The sequence below is a fragment of the Xenia sp. Carnegie-2017 genome, unplaced genomic scaffold (assembly GCF_021976095.1).
Source record: "Xenia sp. Carnegie-2017 unplaced genomic scaffold, XeniaSp_v1 HiC_scaffold_25, whole genome shotgun sequence".
In the NCBI taxonomy this organism is placed as follows: Eukaryota; Metazoa; Cnidaria; class Anthozoa; order Malacalcyonacea; family Xeniidae; genus Xenia; species Xenia sp. Carnegie-2017.
In genome coordinates, this window is record NW_025813488.1 from 3,419,535 (window position 1) to 3,441,994 (window position 22,460).

Below are 22,460 nucleotides of genomic sequence, written 5' to 3' on the forward strand. Positions count from 1 at the left end.
TTTGTCAATGAAGAATTTCCTACCTAACCTTGAGTATTACAATTTGTTACTTACTCACAAGCAAAAACAAAATAATACATACAATGGCAAAATCAGAAATTGAAATTGTTAACTAAGCATTGCCCACAAATGCTTAGTTGCAATTTGACCGCTTTTAACTCCCTTCTGTTAAAGAAGTTGACATGCACTTTCATCATTGTTCAGAAAAATCACAATTGTTAATAAATCTTTTGTCATTTTGGTACAAGTAGTAACAAGTTGTAATGCTCCTTACTTGGTTGGTACCAATACTCCTTCATGCATGCACAATCATTCTTTTTTTTTCAGTTTTCACATAATGAAAATTCAGGGAAGTCATTGGGTAGCTGGGTCAATGTGCGGTGACGCCACCCAGCCAGCAGAGCTGAAAAAACAACATACAATTAACGATAATTAATACAGAACTGCAAACAAGCAAACTTACCTCAGCAACGCAAGTTTCTTCCATTGTTGCTGAGATGGAAGTGGGCTTAATGGATTTGTTGACGCCTTTGCAAAGATACATGTCCCCGTATTGACCTTCAAGGCTAAGGTGGTTCCTCGTCCAAACCTTATCCAAACATTTGTAAACTCACCAGCTTAAACCTTACAATGACACCAACTACACACAATAACATAGACCCTTTTATCTTGCTCCCTCAGACAAACAAAGGAACTTTTCTTAACGTAACTGCTTGACTTAATTATCTAAGAATGTATCTTTATCAGAAAATTTCATTGCGGGAGCCTAATGGGGCGCTCTAGTCCGACATGACCACGTTACGTTAATGCGAGCTCCGAAGAACACGCAACCCGTCCTTTGTCAGGGACCTTCTCTCAGCGCACCTAGCTAAAGGGAGGGAAAAGGAGCAGGCCTTGTACCACACGATGATCATCTAAAGGAAAAAAAAGGAATGAGAAAAAAAAACATTTTAATAATTACTCCCACGCTCGATAATCCTTGAACAGATACTTAAGCGTTTTCATCAGCTTGTCACCTAAAACAATCATCAAAATAACAGGAATTAAAAAGCGAAATAATTAGTAGTAAATGATATGTTTCATTATTAACAATCAATTAATGACCAACAACAGTAACTGTTTTAAAGTGTGTGTATTTTTATTACAAGACAACATATTCTTAAAAGCCTTCGTTTTGCTCTTTATAGTTCAAAAACAGAAAAAAATCCAAAATTAACATTTCATACATACAATGCGACATGTACACACGACGAAGAACACTTTACGCTTTATTACAAAACACATTGCAAAACGGCAAATCATTCATACTCATTAAATTCATCATATAAAACTAAAAAAATTTCAATCCTTGCCACGCCCAACAAGGGCTTTCCTCAATTGTCAAGTTGACTTTTTTGTAAAGGAATGATGTGTGGTTAAAAAGAATGTGTGCCGAAAACACTAACTAGTTTTAATTAAAGTCATGAAAGCCGCGTTTGATGATAAAATCTTTGTGACTATCTATACACATCTTTACACTTTTCTAAAGATCACATTCAGTTTCAGTTCAAAAATTTACATTTTTCTCGTTATTATAGAGCATCATGTAAGTTGCGTTATTCATAACAGCTTATCTTTCCGCTAATAAATGAGTAGTAATGAACAAAGTACTTACAACATGTGGCTTTGAGCTTCGTAAACATTATTCTTCGTTTGTGGCTGTGACAAAACTACAACGAGAATTTCTTCTTTTAATGCACATATTATTACTCTATAAATCTATTTATTGACGCTTAATAATCGCGATTATTCTTACTACCTTGAAGCAATTGAATGAATATTGATGCGAAACGCGCCGCACAGTATTTCTCCTTGTCGCATATTTCAAATGGTTTTGAATAAACCAAACTTTCAATGAACTGAAACAGCACCTGGTAGAAATGTCGAAGAAAATCTTCCACCAATTAAATACAATAGATTTTTACGAGATGACTTTCATCACAATATTTCTTTTTAGACGTATTCCTGACGCTGGCAAACGTGAAAATCAAGTTGTTGTTGATTTATCAGCTAAATACGATTGAAGAAAAACATCAAGCCAAGAATTATCTAAAGATACACAAACATGACATAAACTTACCACATCGCTTTCAAGATAATGGCTTTTTCACCAAACTTCAACGAACGAATTGAAACATTGCCTAAATATAAAAAGAGTTATTTTGCAAAGGAAGCAAAACGAGAAATGTCGGTTCTCCTTAAAGTTGCTCTTCTTTGCCTTCATCTCATCAGACAAACAATCATAATTGGTCACAAAACAATTCTTTTTCAAGAATTGTTTTTGTGATAATACGATTGTTTGTCAAATGAAAACCACAAATACTTTCCATAAATTACCAAATTCACAGTATACTTTGAAATCACAGTCCAAACTTACTTTAGTTTACAAACATACAATGCAAATTGGTTGCTGCAAAACTGCAACGTCCAAATATAAATTTATTGAAAAACATCAATCAAATTCATTGCACATGTTTAAATTTATCATATAAAATTGAAAATTTTCAATCCGTACCACGCCCCAACAACGGCTTTCCTTTATAATCTTGCAAGTTGACTTTTTGTAAAGCATTGATATGTGGTTAATCTCTTTAACCGAGAATTTTCTTGTAGATGGACAACATTTCGCATTAGACAGAATATTTCACAATAAAAAAACCGTGTGTGAAAAACGAAACTCGTAAAATTGTAATTGTTCATTCCTTTTTATGCCAAAGAAACCGCAAGTTATTAGTAGCCTTACAGATCTTCTTTCTCAAATCAGTATACCGTATATTTTCTTTTACTGCTCAACATCTTTTAAAGAAAAAGAATGTGTTTGAAACCAGTTTCTGATTATATTTTAAGCCATGAAAGCCACATTCAATGATGAAATCTTTGTGACTATCTATAAACATCTTTACACTTTTCTAAAGATCACATTCAGTTTCAGTTCAAAAATTTATATTTTTCTCGTTATTATAAAGCATCATATAAGTTGCGTTATTCATAACAGCTTATCTTTCCGCTAATAAACCAGTAGTAATGAACAAAGTACTTACAACATGTGGCTTTGAGCTTCGTAAACATTATTCTTCGTTTGTAATGGTTTTAAATAAACGGAAATTTCAATGAACTGAACCAGCAGCTGGTGGAAATGTCGAAGAAAATGCTCCACCAATAATTAAATACAATAGATTTTTACGAGATGACTTTCATCACAATACCTTTTTAGACGTATTCCTGACGCTGGCAAACGTGAAAATCGAGTTGTTGTTGATTATATCCGCTAAATACGATTGAAGAAAAACATCCAGCCAAGAATTATCTAAAGATATACAAACATGACATAAACTTACCACATCGCTTTAAAGATAATGGCTTCTTCACCAAACTTCAACGAACGAATTGTAACATTGCCTAAATATAGAGTTATGTTTGCAAAACAAGCAAAACGAGAAATGTCCGACGTCAAAATATATCACATTCCACATTTACTTTTCACATTTTTCAGCCAAAGCTCTTTCTTGTCTTCATCTCATCAGGCAAACAATAATAATAATTTTGACAACAGCAATTCTTGGTTGTCATGTGTGTCTTAAGGGAATAACGAACAAAGGAAGTCCATCAGCAAGGCGCATAAGAAAACCACCAATACTTTCCATCAATTAACGAATTCACAGTTTGAAAACGGATCTCTTTCTTCTCTGCCAATTGCTTGTTAGAAGTTCATCAAACTAAATATAAAAAATGTTATGTTCAAAGGAAGCAAAATGAGACATGTGGGAAGCCATTATCTCACAGTCCAAGTTACTTTACACGTTTTGCTGCAAAAGCTGCTAGTCATTCTTTCCTGTCATACATACATAAAAAAACAAACATAAAAAATTTTTCTCAACGCTTTCCATAAAATTATAGATTCGTGGTTTTTACATGGACGGCAACATGCCAATGCGAGACTATTTTTCTTCAATCAAAATGTAAATTAAACAATCACTTTCTGTCATGTTTTGCGTCTCACATGATCATATGAAAAATCATCAAACCTACTTCTCGCCTGAATAAAATTGCGGTGAGTTTGCTTGCTTCTTTAATTTAATTATCACACAACGCCTACGACGACCGATCTCAAGCAGGGGTACCGTTAACCAAGCCAAGCATTGCATATTCAATATAAATGATTGTCATCAGCTGTCAAACTTGTCATTTTGGTGGGTGTAACTTAGGCCTGTTTCAAACGTCGAATTTTGCATGTGTTGAACGAATACAATAAGCAATTTTATTCGACCGAAATGTAAAATTTGACCGTGGATTTCAAACGTCAAATTTTGCTGGCGTGCAGTGCAATTATGTACTTCGCTTTCTCTCGTTCCAGACTTTGTTGTGAGTGAAACGCGAGAGCCAAATTGTATTCGATACATGCAGAAATTGTATTCTTACGTTTAATGTGTAATTGTCAGGGTACAATTCTCGGTGAATAAAAATTACATTACTGCATGTAGTAGGTCAAGAAATTAAGACTCGAAATAATAAAACAAAAGTAAACCAATCTCAAAAAATTCCATAGTAAAAATTCAGTTAGTTGTGATAATTTTCTATTGTTAAACCGGAAACAGCAAACGTATATTATTACTCACTTTAAAAGATTTTTTTTGAAGACATTTACCATTATGTGTAATGCCCAATAACAAAATAGTACATAGTTCTCTGCGCTTGATAACATGAAAGTTGTTCTATCTACTACACACTTTTGTAGTTAGAGTTCATTTTATATTTCTACAGAGATTCGGCTAATATTCATAATCAATCAATTTCAAAAATCAATATCACAAGAGATCACTTTATCTCACATCAACTGATTTCCGTCATTCAGTCATTACTATCAATTATACATCGCAAGTCAACAACACGAAATTTCAAAATTTTCCTATTTGAATCGAAAATCGGGTTAAAAATTAGGTTTAACTTACTCCTTTCTAGATTGTCTAAATAAAAATATATCTAAACAATGAAGTGTAACTGAAAACATTTAAGAAAAAGTAAAATTCCTGAGAAAACACAACAGACAAATCGACTAATTTGTCTTCACAAAAAATAATGGCCTTTTGCTATATAAATACAACAAACAAAACACACTTACTTCTCTTGCAGACTTCCGACCTACTTAACTCCAAATTTCTCTCTCAAAAACAAATCACCTTTTGCTACACGGTTGAAGTTTTAAGTTCTAAGAGTTTTAAGTTCTAAGAGTTTTAGTTCTTAGTTTCAAGTTCTAAGAGCTTAGATGAACATGGGTATAGGGATATTTGTCGAATCTTATAGAGACCAAACAGGGATGGGATGTAATGTTGGGAAATTCGAGTCTTAGCGAGACAAAACAGGGATGCTTGAGAAGTTTGACTCTTACTAAGACAAAACTGTTCTAATTTAAAGCAAATATACGGGGGGGAAAAAACTAAGAAAACCTCCCTTGTTTTTCTTCCTCTTTAATCTATCTTCCTTCATTCCAAGAATAAGAAACATTTGGTTAAACGAAAATAATCAACTTTGACCTGTGATGAATAAATGTGTATTTCAAAATATTTAGTTTCCTTTCAAAACTTATCAAAATTTGTCACCTTGATCCTGATTAATGTTGCAACTTCCTCATGGCAATGTGCCAATTTTCATCATCAACTCTTAAGGCTGAAACACACGAGGCAGTCGCTTTAGTCGCGCGTCTAAAACTACCGCTTTGCGTGGTTACTAAGCTAGTAGCGTAGTCGCGTCAGCTAGTCGCTTTGAAAGTCGCATGAATAAAAATGGAGGAATATTTGTTAATTCCAGTTCCACAACACCCCAACAATGCCTTGGCCAGATGAAATAACATTATCCAATATTATCATACATATCTTTTTAACATTAATGTTGGACAACTTTTGTCATTCAAAAATTGGAAGCTTTTGGACTACAAATTTTGTCCATAACTAACCAGAAAAAGAAGAAACACTGCCCAGGAAAATAAAATGGTGGCTCGTTGATAAATAATAAAATTAATTGTTTCAAGCATTGAAATATCGTCACAACATCCTATCTAAAAAATTATTTTTGTGCATGGGCATACTGAGTCAAATTATTATTTCATATTATAACCATCACCTTCGCCAAAACTTCGACAACTTTCAAAATTACTGCTCTCAAACTTGAAGACTTTTCTTCTTTAAATATTTCAGAAGCTGCTATCAGCGTGTGGGTTCTCAAGTAGTTGTTGACATATAGTGCAATGTTTTTCCCTGTAAATTTCGTTGATATTTTATCTATTGAGTTCAGGATAAGGAAACGAGAAAGAAAACCCACCCATTTTGTGGAGAAGCTTTTCATCCTTGTCAAACTCAAAATGATATTTTAAAAGGTTACAATTTACAAGTGTATACAAAAATACGCTTAAAACATATGGGTAGGTACTCACGCAGAATGAAGGACCATAGAATAAAAAAAGTTCAACCTTTTTGCTCATAAATATATAAGGTAAACAGTAAGCACAAATTCTACTTTTCTTCTTCTTTTACTACACATTGCCATTTTGAACGTTTTCAGAAACGTGGTGGTGAATTGAGTTTGGTGATATTGTATGACGTCACATGGACGTACAACTCCATAACGTGAAAAATATTAAGGGCCTGGTCATTCATCAAATAAGAATTTTTGCAGTATGATCAAATTGAACAAGAACAGAAGATGCAACAAGAGTCTAAATCTATTCTTGTTTCTTTAAGTGGATCGGGAATCCAACCTAATAACCATACAATCCCTACTGCAGGTCCCAGGCATGGCCACCCTTTTTTGTTGTTCTTTAGAGAGATTCTCTAAAGATGAGGGAAACCGGCGTAAAGCCGGAGGAAAACCCTCAGAAATCCAACAAGCTACGAAAGCCAGTCGGTGGATGCACATTATTATGTTTACAACATTTATTATACTGCCTTTATCTTTACAAGGTTGTTGACAGAGGTATCCTGTTGGCAATATGCACCCTTCATCTTTGGAAAAAAACGAAACTGGCTCCATTTTCACGTCATTTGTAGGACGTACGCCATTTTTTGACCGCTTTTACCTGCGCTATTTTTTCCTAAGCGCATTCTTAGCTAACTAACCCTGCTGATCAGTGGCATGTAATAACCGATTGGAATGTCTACTACCTACGAACTATTCTGCACAAAAATAAGTAAACCATACCTTTGAACGATGAGACACCTGTAAAGCAACGTTAGTACCCGAGCCGAAAGGGAACCTAACGAATAGGGAACCGCCTCCCTGGGCCCTTATACTTTACCAAACGGCGTGCCAACCAATCCTTCTTGTGTCCAACACTCGATCACCTAGGTACCAATTTGGCACCGTTTACGATTATTCCTACCTGGAACTACATTAAATGTATCGGATAAGTTTGTCTCACTGTCTATCAAATCATCTTCCATGCATAAAATAGATGAAGATGTTCGATTTGATTTCGAGACGATCTAATCCAATACATCATGAATAATTGAACTATATTTCTTCTCTGAACTATTTTCTTCAAATTAAATAACAGTGAGTTAATTAACTTCGACATGCCACTGTCACAACATTGATTTTGACAGCTATTTAGCAAAAGCAATGCCAGGTTTCATGCACCTATTAATCTGTTTCGTTCTTTATTAAACCAACGTTGCATATTCGTCTTGATGATACAAGTCCCTTATTTTTTTCTAAAAATATTTTAAAAACTTTGACTTGTTTTTATTTATTTTCAAGCGTCTGGTGAACATTTCAAATTTTGCATGGTTCAAAATTCAAACAATTCGAACTAAACGTAAAAATGATTTATAAAGTATCATCAAGCAAGAATATTTCAGACGTTTATAACTTTATATTAATTTAATTTGCGCTATGCAGCTTGCATGCCGGATTACGCCATGTTTCGGTCCGAATTTCTTTTGTTAATTTAACGTGCAATCTGTGATTCGGATTTCGCCATTTTTTGGACCGCAATTTTCTAGTTTGATAACTAAATATACATATGATTCAGTTTTAAGAAGTATAATATACAAGATAATAAACAGGACCAAAACTCAAAGAAACCCATGCTCATTTCTTTGTTATTCACTAACTTTGTTATTCACTCAGCCAATGATCAATCATCTTCCTGTTAGTATAGATCACCAGGACTTTAACTAAAACACTATAAACTTGCTACCTTAAACGTCGTCTTTGGTCTTCATTCGTGGACTAAAAAACCGCAAATAAATTTATTGTAAAATGATAATAATTTTATTGTGAAAACGTATATATTCGGTGTAATGTTATAACAATTAGTGTAAAGATGTTTTTGCAAGACAAAACATTCCCAACAAATAACATTGCTTTTTGCTAGGCTACTAATTCCCATTTACAACATTATCTTCTGCTCTTAGCGTAGCCAAAAAGCAACTATAAAGATTGGTCAATAAGAAAAATACACATGAATTACCTATAAATTGATCGTCATGAGCACCAACTGCCTCTTTAAAACTTCCAGCAGTGTTGTGTAAGGTGGTTTTGTTCATAGGATGAAACATACTCTGACAATCAACACGTAGTGTTAGGATTTATTCTGTTGATAACTTTTGTGATTCCCTCAAATCTTGATACATATCATAATTCAACAAACCACCATGAAATTATCGTGTGTTTTTTAACTCGTGTGGCACAATGTCAAATAGATTTTGAAGTGAAACAACAAAGTTTATGAACGGTACGTTAACGTTTGATTATCACACCATTGCTCGTCGTCGTTCTTCATTCATAGATTAACGTAATCCTTAGCCCAATATTAGTTTGACAAAATCCACGACAACAACGATGTAATCCACGACAACCATGACGTAATCCACGACAGCCACGATGTAATCCACGACAACCATGACGTAATCCACGACAGCCACGATGTAATCCACGACAACCACGATGAAATCCACGACAGGTACGATGTAATCCACGACAGCCAGAATGTAATCGACAATAACCATGTTGCAATTAATCAATATAATACATCACCATTCTATCATTCCTTATCTACAAAACAATGAAGTTCAAAAAATAAAACATGAATGCATTTAAATTTGACAAAAGAATAACGTTATATAACAAATCAAAAATGCTTTTTAGCAATTCCCTTCAATTTTTTCGGCTGCGCTTGCTCAAAACTCTTGGTAATTTTATATGAATTAGTTGGATGACTTTATAAATTTAGTAATAAAACACAACCAAAAAGCATTATTCCAATTTTGAAAATTTATTAAAAATTAAATGCTGAATCATTTTTTATTATGACATCATACTGTAATCATAACTTTTTATTATGACATCTTACTCAATGTAACCAGCTTTGCAGAAACTGCAAGTAATGATCAAACAAGTACAAAAGGTAATTACAAGAAAAGTTTAATACCTGTAGACTCATCGTCATAAGCAGCCAACTGCAACTCCTAAACGTTCAGCAGTGATAAAGGTGGTTTAAGAAAAAACAGTTTGAAGAAAAATTTCTGAAATGAAAAATCATTATACTATTATTAGTTATTACATCCATCCACCTGAAACGATCGCTTGTTTGATATCGAACAGATAAAAACACATCAACAACCACTTACCAAAATATATTTTAAGCTTTGTGGTATTAGGATGAATAATTTGTTTCCTGATATTGAGTTTATAGTTCACCATATCAGTTTTAAAACTTCCACACAATGTCACCACCATGATTATTAACATTTCTATTATGCAGCATAACAAACCATAGATGGACAAAGCACCATAACTCATTAAATGAATGCTTTTTCCTAAAATTCAGGTGGCAAAATATTCAAATAAGATTTAATGTAAATGTAAATGTCTGTGCATCATCTAATGTTCATCTTACCTCACGTCCATCCTTCATATTGTACCAACTGCAGCATCTCTAGAGATTTACTTGTGCACACTTGGTCGAAAATCACGTGAAAGTCAAAAACAACAGAACATAAAACTTCGACGATAGCTATTTACATCTTAGTCTGAATTACGTTGTTCAAGAGCTTATTGAGTTAAGGTAAGTTATACGAGACAATTAAGTCGTGTCCTTCATGTTAGACGATGAAACCCACAAACAAAAGCAACATGTAAAAAAAATTATATCTGCAACAAGAAGTCTTCAAAAGTCATGCATGGGCTAAAGTGTCAGGCAATGTATTTACAAGTATAGTTATAGAGTCGTGAAATCTTTGTCTTGCATTATTTCATTTCATCAAGATTGCTTTGTCATTTTTTTGCACCGTTTCACTGTAATTTTTTTTCAAAACATAGCAGTGAACTTTGCCTTTAAATTTCTCGCTTTTCTTTCTTTGTTGATTTTTCTATCTGATCTAGTTTGATCTATCTGACGCCTCGGATCAAACTAGATCAGATAGAAAAACCCACTCCACTTGAAGAGTCTCTGAAGAAATAAAGTGCCTCAACAACAGAAAACGATGAAGTGCCTCAACAACGGAAAAGAATGAAGTGCCTCAACAACGGAAAACGATGAAGTGCCTCAACAACGGAAGACGCTGCGCGCTGGCAAGATTCAATGAAGTGCCCAACAACGGAAGACGCTGCGCGCGCTGGAAATTCGATGAAGCACCTCAACAACGGAAGACGCTGCGCGCGCTGGCAAAATTCGATGAAGTGCCTCAACAACGGAAGACGCTGCGCGCGCTGGCAAGATTCGATGAAGCACCTCAACAACGGAAGACGCTGCGCGAGCTGGCAAGATTCGATGAAGCACCTCAACAACGGAAAACTACATTCGCACGAGTCGATGAAGCACCTCAACAACCTAAGGACATTGTTTGCTCAAGATGTGATAAACGTCCCAAACAACGAAATGGTCTGCGCCCTTCCAAAAATTGATAAGCTCCCCAAACAAATATAGATGCTGTTTTGCTATCATAGGCTCATAAACGCACTACTGCTTTCTTATGTTTCCTTGTTCTTGTCTAATTATGAACTTGTGGTTCCTGAAGTGACCTCTTCCAATGTGAGGCTTCCATTAATTCTTCTAATTATTCTCGACGTCTTGTACATATTTTACATAATTTGTGGAACGCTTTGTTCAAAGAGTACTTTTTACAACAATACTTTTGTTTACTTTTCTAATTAATAATTAAATGAATAGTGGACAAATGAAGACTTCAAGTTGCTGATGTAAGATTACGTATGATATTTTACTTTCATTTTATAAATAAATTTCTTCGAATTAATGTTTCTTTTCATATTTTAAAAAAAGAATGAAGTCGTAAAGAATTCTTCATTTTCTCTTAAACGTCGATTTCAAATCGATCGTTCACAATGGCAGTTTTGACTTAATGTCTGACAGTCCTTACCCAAAACTCAACAGCATTTTGTTTAAAAATATTGACAACATTTACTTTTGATTCATGAGTAAATTTCATCCAGTGAATATGTCTTTTTATGTATACATTTTATAGGAAGGAAGTCGTATAGACTTCTTTATACGCCATTGAACGTCAATTTCACATATATAGGTCATTCACAACACTAGCTAGATTCGTCTTATTGTTTGCTAATCTTTGTACACCTTAAACTCAGGAGCATTTTGCTTAAAAAATGGAAGGAAGTCTTATAGACTTCTTTATATGTCATTGAGCGTCGATTTTTGAAATATTATTCACAACACTAGATTTGACTTAAAAATTTAATCAAAATCGTTAGCACATGCACACAACAACATTTAGTTTTGTTTCATGAAGGAATGTTTGTTTTAATTCCTTACACATTTCAAATGGAGGAGTCATATAGACTTCTTTGAATGCTTTTGAACATCGTTTTCAGATAGATCGTTCACAACAATTGTTTTTTTGATCTATTGTCTAATCATTTTTCTACCCTTACTAGTACTCGTCTACCACCAGCAAAATACGACAAAGATAGTGATTGCACAACAAAAATGTTAAACAAACTTTTCGTGCAAAGTTTTAAGAAAAAAGGAAAAAAAATTTTGAACGTGTGCACAAGTAAATCCATAAAAATACGCTCTGTCTGTTGCTTTCATTTGAATATCCTATCAATTCAAATCAAACGAAATGAGCTCCTGCGTTTCCACCCATTTGATACATATCATAAAAATTGCAATATTAAAATAAAAATATTAACAGAAAAGATTACTACAATAAAAGAATATTACAACAAAAATTTTCAAAAGCGTTTTCGTACAAAAGGAACCAGGCAGTCAATGAAAGTTTTAAAGTCATATAATTTTGAGTTTCCTACCTTACTCCTCCTTTGTTCTCTTCCAGTTCTTTTCACAGCGATCCGTTTTATCTTCGCCTCAAATTTCAACCAGGATACGACTTCGGTTGCATTCTTTATGATTTCTCATAGTAAATTCTCAAGAGAAAATTATCTTCTTTTCCTATAGAATATAAACACATTTATTGGTAAAGTGTTCTTAAAATAGTTTTCAACAACAACTTTTCAAAATTGTACTCGAGTAGCGTACATCGTATTTCATTAAAAATCTTTTTCTCGCCCACTGAAATTGCTATCATTCGAACTTATTGAATTGAAGAACCTGTAGCCGTCAACACTCTTCAAATTTTTCCCTGTATCCCACTCCATTCAAAGATTTTGTGGGTATTTTCGTAGTCAAGCTAGTCAGTTTTGCATAATTCGTGCCCAGTGTTCTTCGTTTTCTTCACGAAAATAAACAAGTAATCACTAAATTTATAATTAAAGAAAAATAAAAAATAAACGCTTACCTCATCTATTGGTTATGATTATGTAAATTTTCATTATGCAAATTTTTTTGCATACTATATCCATAATGCCATACTTTCATTATGCAAATTTTTTTTGCATACTATATCCATAATGAGATTTCGCCATTTTTTCAAAATATATCGAACAAGGTTGAAAATATCAATTTTAGTTTACTTTTTACTCAAACTAAACATACAAATACTTATATAGCGTAAAACAATGATGATCGTGGACAATTTCAAAAAATATCGATTCAAAAATACACGCTAAAAGCAAAAATATTCGACAAAGTTTCACTTCGAAGTATTCAAAACACCAGCTGTCACCAAGCACACTGAAGTAAAAAGAAAAGAAAGACTTTGAAACATACAAACTTGCCGTTTTTATACTGTCAAGTTTCTCTGGCAAAGCAAATACACCGTCGAAGGTACGCAGTTAAACGGCGAATTGCACAAAAACAACCGACGAAAAGATTTACAGTAAAACAATGCGTAACTATACACCAAACAAGGCTTTTGTCATTGAATTTATCAACATTTGAAGTGCGTTTTAAAACAATAAATCAAAATTTCACTAACCTTCCTTTCACTTTCGAGTCTTGAGGGCATCTACCGTTGTGTAGAGTGATTGACGTTTATTAAGATCATTTGGTGGTCCGATCGATTTCATTGGTTGATTTCAATGAGCTCTACAAATGTTATTGGATAAATTTTGAGCTCTTACATCTCTGATTGGCTACATTTCTACAATATGTTAAATATTAAAACTTATCCCAAATAAGTGAAAGGTAAATTAGGTAAGACACTTTTGATAACGTCTCTCTTTGAAATAAAATAACATTCAAAAAAAGTGTTTCTGCTTTCAAATATAATAATCCCAAGTTGAGAACATACAATTTTTTAATGGCTGAAAAAAAATTATAATGTTCAGGTTAATGATGCAACTCCGAGAGGACCAAGACGATGCACTGAGTGCATCCAGAAGTTTTCATTGATATAGTGCAAATCCCTCATGAGATACCATGTTTGGTGCGTAGTGTAAACAACAAAAAATATGATGAAAACGCCAATTTTCAAGATATTCTTGGCTGACATTTAAATAAGCGCCGCTTCATATATCTGCTTGACGGAGTTAAATTCTTTCAATTCTTTCAGTGAGAAAAAATGACTTCTTAGAGTGATACATGGAGTGCATGGTCTTGGCAATAATATATGCTAAGAGTACTGAAGAAATTTGGAATGGATTAATCAACACCAGTATCCAACACCATCTGTATCATTATATTTTGGCGAGAAGTCTGTAGATGTTCAGAAATATCAGACGGTAATAGATTGCTTAACATATGCAACCTTTGCAACTCCTCAAGACTTAGCTTCCGTTGATGCAACTTTATCTATGTAGCTATATGTCCACACCAGGTAAAGATTATTGGCAAGCAGTAAAAAGAGTGTTTTGTTATATCAAAGGAACGATAGATCGATAGATTCTCTTTTGTTTGCATCAAATGGTAAACATTTTGATTTGTATGTTTTTTCAGACACTGATTGGGGTGATGATATAGAGACAAGACGTTCTTCATCAGAGTATTTTTTTTAGAATTATGAACTGCGCGATAAGCTGGTGCACTAAAACATCTTAATCAAGATCTTAATCAAGATCTACAATGGAAGCCGAATATATTGCTTTGAGTTCAGCTTCACAAGAGTCCATCTGGCTAAGAGGATTTCTGAATGTTTTTTAATTGTTTAAATCTGTCCCTACAACTATTTATAAAGATAATCAGGGTGTCATTTAACTGTACAAGAATCCTAAATTTCTTAATCGCACAAAACACATCGACTTATCCAATCACTTTATTAGAGCGAAAGTTAACAGGAACACAATATGCGTAAAGTATTGTCCTACAGAATCAAAGATTTCTGACATGACTGAACCAGTGAATTCCATATATATATATATAGATATAATGGGATTTTGTGATAGAAACTATCGCAAACAAAATCGCACGGATAGAGTGCTCAATGCCACGGCAGAATGAAATATAATTGAATTATCGAAATTTATTGACAGAATTTTAACTTACACTTGTCAGGAGAATAAACATAGCACTATAGCACAACGGAACTTAAACACAAAGATTAATAATTAAGTGTTTAGGTGATACAGTATTACATTAATAACGTTAGTAAGTGACGTTAGTGACGTTAGTAAGTTATATGACGTTAGTATTACATTTATGACGTTAGTTCCGTTGTGCTATTGTGCTATATTTATTCTCCTGACGAGTGTGGCAAGTTAAACAACTGCCATACGAAACAGTTCTGTAGGGAATAAATTTCGATGAAGTAATTCGTGGTTTATTTTATTTTCAATTATATATATAGATATATCTATAGGAAGTTTTGTTTATTTGAATCTCCGTAAGTACAGTGCTCGATGCGTAAGAGCAGAGCATCCCTTTCAGGGATGAAATTGTAGTTTTGTGTATTTTCTTCTTATTATCAATATATATATATATATATATATATAAAAATAAACGTTTCTCCGGATTTTTAAATGATTTTTATTGAGCTTTCGACTCGTTGCTTCGAGAATCCGGAGAAACGTTTATCTTATATATTCAATGCCTGGATTACAAATTTTCAAACTTATATATATATATATATATATATGAAATGATAACGACAATACATTTTATAGATATAAAATTGAAGCCTAAGTCCTAGTCTCTCGCGCGGTTTGTACGTCAAATCCAGTCCTTCAAAGTCGAATATTCACGCGGTTTGTACGTCAGTTTCATTCCCCTGAGTGCCAACCAAACATACACGGCCATTAAGAATTTGAATACAAATTGCAAAAGCATAAACATATAAACAACATCACGACTAACAACACTAAGAAAAAACACTCACCATTTTCCACCAAAGCTTTCAGTAAGAATAGCAATCATTCTTTCAACTGAACCTGGAATATCTCGATGTATAATATCAGAACGTAATTTTTCATCTCCTTCACAACTGTCAATAAAGTAATAAAATATTGAATAAATTGTTACAATTTGTAAAGATCTACAATTTCACGGAAACTCGAACTGTACCGTATCCTCTGACTATATCTGTCTATAGTACACGGGCTTACATAAGTTCGTGAGCTTGCAGTTAACATGGATAGTTACATGGGCGAGGGGGATGCACGGGGATAGATGCATGGACTACTAACTACTATATTGCACTTATCTGTCAACATTACAGTATTAAACGTAACTATATACTTATATGCGGGTGGGTTTGTTTGCGGGCGAGTTTGAATGCGGGAAGGATTTTCAGTGTTCAGCGAGGTAGCCAGCCCGCAAGTTTGGTCGTGCAATGTGAATGTTTCAATATGACTCTAATAACAACAGATTTCTAAGACGCATTTCGGCAGACTACTCCTCAAGTGTCAACGTCTGCTAAATGAAAATTTTAAAATCTACCGATATTTATGCCAAGAAATAGCGTATGTCATCTCCAAAAGGGGAGATGACGGTCAAAACAGGATAAATTGAAAACATAATCCTTTTGTTGGCAGAGGACGGGATTGGTTAACTTAATTAAATCAGCCTCCATAACCTTAGCTCTGAAGTATATAATGCTGATATCTAAGCATCTTAAACAATGTCATCAATTTATAAAAAATTTAATACTTTGACGTTAGTCTGATCTACCATTCACATCTTCACCTCAAACTGAAGCTCGTTTGTTCAGTATTTCAGTTGAATAAAGTTCGTAAGAGTCGCGCTGCCGGAAAAAAAGGTTTGACATCTTTATGGGTGAAATAAAGAATTCCACAAATGCAATAGTATAATTCACTACTTAAAATATTGTGTACACCTGATTTCTAAGACAGCATGCACTGCGCACTCTCATCGTTTTTAATGTCAAAATGAAAATTGTCTAATTGGATCCTATTTCCAAACTTTCATTTACTAACACAAAGCAGTATTTGGTTGTGCTTACACACAGGCAGCAGGTTTCTCAGCAGGTACCACACGTCTGGTTTAACGAGAACTAAAAATTTACTTCCGTTTATAATGAAGACAAGAAATAAATTGATGAAACTTAGGAAAAAGGTTCTTTCAGGGGAAAGCAGAATTTTTTTCCCAGACGGTCGTCTAAAGGCAGAGCTTCTTCCTAATGATGATCGCTCTTTACGTTCCTTGTTCTTTCCTATTGACCTGTTTTTTTTCTCGTCTATTTTTTAATGTGGCTTTTCCGTTTTAAGGAAGGAAACAACTATGAAAGACCTCGATAGTTTCTTTATCATTTTTATATCGCAGCGATTTATCTTTTAGTATGTGTTCATTTTGAAATACAAAAATCTTTTTTAATCGACGAAAACGTTAATCGGAATATTGCATGTATTTGGTTTTCTTTTGTTTCCGACGAAATATACTTTTCCCTTTTCTCGTATTACTCATAATTTCTTTGCTTTGTTTTTGAGTTTTTTTCAAAAAATATTGACTTCCCTCAAGACTCCTTGACGTCGTCTTCCTTCTCATAGGTCTACTACCACTGGAAATAAAAGATTCCTTCATGTTTACAATTCTTCCCTCAGCATTTTTCCATGTTCATATCTTTTATCACCGTCGATATCAGATTTATCTCTATCCATATTCGATAAATCAACACAATTATTGGATCTAATGTCAAGACACAAGCTTTGATTATTATAAATATCATCACCACCACCACCATCATCATCATTTTCCCATGAATGTTTGTCATTGGATCGACATTCCTCAAAGTCCAAAGAGTTAATTGATTTGGAAACAATATCATTCTCTGAACTTTCCATCAAATTATTGCTGAAATTAGACAACTGGTTACTGATTCTTGCAACCGACTGAGTGAGAGTTTCATTCTCGTAATCTTCGTCGTCTGAAATCACAGAAAAACATGATATTGGAGATTTTGACGGAAAAAAGGATAATTATAACTGGGATAACACAAAAATTTCAGAATTATGTACCAACCATTTATAGTACATCGTCGTCTTAAAATACCATAAATTTCACACAGCAACATTGTATAACAAGCCCAGTTTTTACGATGATGGCGTTCGATCAATGAACGTTTGTAATGCAACGATTCTTTTAATTTTTCTTCTTCTTTTTCCTGATGATGTTTCTTTAGATTAGCTAGAAACGTTATCAATAAAACCAAAGTTATATTTAACAGCTATAAATAGTAGTTATAATGATGAACAAACAACCAGCATGTGCATGTTTTCGGCGAAATGTCACTTCTTCATAACCCACAAGACTATCAAACATATCTTCTTCAAGATCTCTTGTTGCCATTGCAACTTTAGCCCAGGCTTTGCGCTTTTTCTTGATGGCAACAGCACAAAACGCACGTAATTCAGCAATCTCTCGCGCTAGTTTAAATCCAAATTTAAAAATATCAGCTTCCTTTACGTCTGCAGTCTGACGAGCAACATGAGCAACTGTTGAGAGAGCTTCCTCGACTAAAGTAGCAACAACAGCTGATCGCCGTCTGGAATGAGGTTTTTTTGGCACTAAAATGGGAAAAGTAGCTACGATGAATAAAATAAATTTTAAAAGAAATTGGAATGATTGAACAAACCAGGTAACGAAGAACGACGTCTTTTCGTATCATCAACTGGTTCTTAATGAAAACAAAATGTCAGTTGACAAAGATGTTTTAACAGATGAAAATATCATTTGGGAAATGTCATAGAACCTTTCAAGACAAATTATCCACAAACTGAGGACCAAAATTCATTACCTAACATTAAATCACGTTTGGATGAGTCTAATGACCTAGAAAAAGATTTCATTAGAAAACCTATCAATTTTTAATATTTTATAAACTGACACATGATTGAATACTGTGTTGCAAAGCGTGTTACAATACTGTGTTACAATACTGTGCTAAAAAACGTGCTCCTATCTATCCAGGTTACCTTGGAGTTCTTAATAGATTTTTTGTGCATCTACGATGTTCAATAAGCCATCGCTGAAACATGTCGTCCAGTTGATGACGATCTAACCAAATACCCAATCTCATGAACTCTCCCAGCTTACGACACAGAATGTCAGCGGTTGGCCTCTTGTGCATTTCATCTAAACACTGACTAACGAGGTGTTTAATAAGGCTAGGCCAGCAAAGTAAAATAGGTAAAAGTCTTGAGTAAGGTATTTGATCTTCTGAACACCAAGACCAAGGTGTTGTTCGAGTCAAACATTCCCACAGCGTTGCTGCAAAGCTGAATAACAAAAAATTAAAAAAAAATCGATCGAAAGTAACATAAATATGAAATTACTGGTAGTTTTATATTAAAATTCGGGTTTTAATTCATATTAGTTCATATGATTAATACATCTTTATTATTTTAAGCCTGCATGTAAACCACTTTGTTACTGAAAAAGAGTCAGAGTCGGTAACTTCCGTTACAATCGGATGTACGCCCGATGAGGAGGAATAACGATTACAAGCAATTCATCGGGATGAAAAGTGTTCAACATCAAACATATAGCGTGACAGAAGATATTTGCATTCGGCACAGAACTGTTAGTGGCACAATAGTATCAAAATGTTGCTTAAGGTATTAACAAGAAAATATTTTTTATTGCCAGTTATCATTTATATACGGTCACTTGCGATCACTTGCAATGTACAAAACCCTCGTTTTTAAAGATTTCACATTGATTGCAATCAGCACAGAATTGTCGGAAATAATGTCGCTTAATTAACAATGATCTAAAAATGTAACAACAAAGAACACGACCATCTATTGAAACAAACGACATGTCAAACACATCGGATAACTCTTTTGAAAAGTAATCAAGTTTTGATATTTATAACAAAAAATGGTTTTCATTCAAAATGATGCAAAATGCTGATAAATTCCGTAAAGGACTTAACTTTAAATGATGACAATATTCAAGCATATAAGAAGAGTCACATTCACATGTCATGTAACTTTGAAAAATGAGCAATTAATGATTTAAACGAATAATAAGGTCAAACCATTTTTTAAATCCTAGACATATTTTATAAATTTGAAGTTAATAATATTAAAATGATAATATGATTTAAAGTATGTTTACCGATGTATTTCACTTTCCATATAATTGATAAGTTACCCACATGTACGCAATGCGTAACTAGTTTTTTGAAAGTTTCCATAATATTTCTAAAACATTTCAAAGTATGCGTCCAAATCCATGGACATTTACAGGTAAACATCTTGGCTTCGCTTTGCATGCACAAAACCGAAAAAATATTCAGAATTATAATATGCTTATGATATTAGGATGTTAAGGAAAAATACTAAACTTTCTTATGTAAATTTAATCGTATTTCCTACCTATAAATATCATCAGGAAAACTTGCTTTACCAACAGCCAGTAGTTCTGGTGCTAACCAAGGCAGTTCATCTTGAAAACATTCCATAAACTTGACTGAGGCTCCTGATCTTTCACAGAACTCTAGGCTTCCCAGTTTAGCACGAGGACCATCACATACTTAAAGACAAACCGTAATAATCATGAATTAAGCCATAAAGTATCTGTTGAAGACAATACATAAAAATATAATTCGATAATAAAGTGCAACAGTTCCGTTGTCGTCAGAAAATAATTTTGCCTAAATGATATACACTTTTTTATAATATATTTTGTAAACATGACAAATTGTATAGCTCAAAAAATCTCCATGCCAAAGATTTAGGTAAATCTACTCATACCATTAACGACATATTCAGATACATTAAAAGGAATAACATTTTACTCTACAGCTTGTTGCTTAACCCTTTACAACCACGTTTTTTCTCATATGAATTGTGGATCATTTCGTTGTTACTTCGAAGACTACTGGCTGCAGTTAGTCATTTCAAGATTTCTTTTGGTCAGAAAAAAATAAACTGACAACCACAATGTTAATCACATTTCTTTAATCACATGCGTAAAAAGCGTGGCATTTCTGTTTGTTTTTAGCTACTGTGTATTGTTAAAGTTATCGATAACATCAACTTTATAAAGAAGCAAGAGTTTCTCGTAAAGATGTAAATTACATTGTGACAATTGCCGTTTTAAATACTATCAAAATTTCATTTGTTTATTCTCTCTAACGTGATTTAGATGATTTAACGTCATAGGTCATGAGAAAAATTCTTTAACTCAAAATTTGTTTCTAAATATTTTTCAATTACGATGAACTAATGAAAATAGCGAGCAATTCTCTATGAATGAAAAAGTTGTAAACTATTTATATCTCACCAAAAATGCTGTGTGATGTCACATGACAATGGATCCAATTGCGCCGATGAAGATGGGACAGTGCTTGAGCAATATCCATCATTATCCTTATAATCCTCATGAGATGACACTCCAAATCCTTTTCCATATCCATGTTCGATTGACGGACATAAAAGAATAACGTAGAGAAATAAAACCTCTCCATGATCAAACAGAACGGATTCAAACAGATTGCCATTGCAACTGGGAACCGGAAATGACGCAATTGCCTATGAAAATGGACAATTAGGCCTCTAACACGATTCAACACCGTGTAAGATAAAAACCATGATACCTCAATAAATTTATTTCCTTCCGTAGTCTATAATGATAGAACGAATCTTGGTTGAATTTTGGTGCATGTTTGACTGTGACAAGACTTCCTCGCCACATGCCATCGATGAAGTTAAAAAAAGGACCTTTGAATGAATGCTTGTGTTCGGGCTTCTTTATGTCATCTAATTCAATTAAAGGGATTCCCCAGAAAGAATTGTCAATATTCTCATTTGTCAACCTAACACAAGATGCCGACGCACAAGAGTTCTAAAAAATAAAAGAATAATAGCTCTTAAATATATATGGCATAGTTTTAGATACAAAATACACACCATAACTATGGAGTTGTAGTTCTGCGCAGGTTGATGATGACCAAAACCACGATCGACCATAAAGGAATGAAGAAGACGCAAAATTTCGTGATTACCATGATAACGTGCAAATGCAACTACGGTAGGATACTCAGCAAACGTGTTATGAAGATCAGATCCATATTGAAGTAGAAGAGCCACACATTTTACATGATCTTGTTGAATAGCAACATGTAGAGGAGTCATTCCTATTGATGATGATCTAAAGGAAAACTTTCACGTTAGGTTTTGTAGACAGCATTTCATTACTATTGGATAAAATGAATCTAAATTGAGCTATGCCTTACTTTAAACTAACACATTTGTTCATCTGTATATGATTAGTATAACTTACAAGTTTGGATCTGCTCCCTTGTTTAGTAAATATTCTACACATTTGGCGTGACCATTCATTGAAGAAATAAACAATGCAGTTTCATTCTTTATGTTTGACGCATTAATATGGACTCCATAATCAACCAACTTTTCAATTTTCTTAACATTGCCCTTAGAAGCCCAGTGCAACAGATGAAAAGCCATAATTGAACGACTGTTACTATTTAATGACGTCATATAATAAAAACTGGCGCACATAAAATTAGAACTGGAGTGCGTAAAGAAAAATTATAGAAAGAACTCAAGCTGAGAAATAAGAAAATTTTCAAAAGTGATTATTTTACAGCGCGTTCCTCCTTTAATTACGATCTCTGTAATTTCATGGCTTTTAC

General features: G+C 33.7%; 1 protein-coding gene and 3 long non-coding RNA genes across 10 annotated transcripts; all 4 read right to left on the reverse strand.

The window, feature by feature from the left end:
- Window positions 1–326: 326 nt before the first annotated feature.
- On the reverse strand, window positions 327–5,460 carry LOC124453338. Of its 5 annotated transcripts, XR_006951049.1 has the most exons (9): window positions 5,159–5,460; window positions 3,517–3,755; window positions 3,378–3,438; window positions 3,246–3,307; window positions 2,120–2,180; window positions 1,911–2,049; window positions 1,655–1,709; window positions 464–1,016; window positions 327–403 (listed from the first exon to the last, which is right to left on the reverse strand). It is a non-coding gene; the product is annotated as an uncharacterized LOC124453338 (long non-coding RNA). The 5 variants fall into 5 exon arrangements; XR_006951050.1 differs by lacking the exons at window positions 1,911–2,049; window positions 2,120–2,180; window positions 3,517–3,755 and having other exon boundaries at window positions 5,159–5,174; XR_006951052.1 differs by lacking the exons at window positions 1,911–2,049; window positions 2,120–2,180; window positions 3,246–3,307; window positions 3,378–3,438; window positions 3,517–3,755 and having other exon boundaries at window positions 5,159–5,173.
- A 2,570-nt stretch (window positions 5,461–8,030) lies between these two features.
- Window positions 8,031–9,047, reverse strand: LOC124453157. Its single transcript, XR_006951011.1, has 2 exons — window positions 8,504–9,047; window positions 8,031–8,262 (listed from the first exon to the last, which is right to left on the reverse strand). It is a non-coding gene; the product is annotated as an uncharacterized LOC124453157 (long non-coding RNA).
- A 2,682-nt stretch (window positions 9,048–11,729) lies between these two features.
- On the reverse strand, window positions 11,730–15,929 carry LOC124452912. Its single transcript, XR_006950908.1, has 5 exons — window positions 15,720–15,929; window positions 13,386–13,495; window positions 12,548–13,141; window positions 12,319–12,460; window positions 11,730–12,109 (listed from the first exon to the last, which is right to left on the reverse strand). It is a non-coding gene; the product is annotated as an uncharacterized LOC124452912 (long non-coding RNA).
- Window positions 15,930–16,466: 537 nt separating this feature from the next.
- LOC124453329 lies at window positions 16,467–22,419 on the reverse strand. Of its 3 annotated transcripts, none has more exons than XM_047004130.1 (11): window positions 22,088–22,419; window positions 21,715–21,955; window positions 21,402–21,649; window positions 21,089–21,336; window positions 20,179–20,335; window positions 18,772–19,074; window positions 18,594–18,628; window positions 18,432–18,467; window positions 18,058–18,363; window positions 17,819–17,983; window positions 16,467–17,723 (listed from the first exon to the last, which is right to left on the reverse strand). In XM_047004130.1, exons 1-11 carry the CDS (start codon window positions 22,324–22,326, stop codon window positions 17,383–17,385), a joined length of 2,319 nt encoding a protein of 772 aa, XP_046860086.1. In that variant the 5' UTR covers window positions 22,327–22,419; the 3' UTR covers window positions 16,467–17,382. The 3 variants fall into 3 exon arrangements, with proteins under 3 accessions (XP_046860086.1, XP_046860085.1, XP_046860087.1); XM_047004129.1 differs by having other exon boundaries at window positions 18,432–18,473; XM_047004131.1 differs by lacking the exon at window positions 22,088–22,419 and having other exon boundaries at window positions 18,432–18,473; window positions 21,715–22,036.
- Window positions 22,420–22,460: the final 41 nt, after the last annotated feature.

Excerpts from the sequence above, each read along its gene's own strand:
- LOC124453329 (XM_047004129.1), bottom strand. The coding sequence starts at position 22,326 with ATGTGCGCCAGTTTTTATTATATGACGTCATTAAATAGTAACAGTCGT. Across the intron at positions 21,650-21,714 it reads ACTACAACTCCATAGTTATG|AACTCTTGTGCGTCGGCATC; the intron begins GTGTGTATTTTG and ends TTTATTTTTTAG. Across the intron at positions 19,075-20,178 it reads TTTCCTGATGATATTTATAG|CTTTGCAGCAACGCTGTGGG; the intron begins GTAGGAAATACG and ends TTTGTTATTCAG.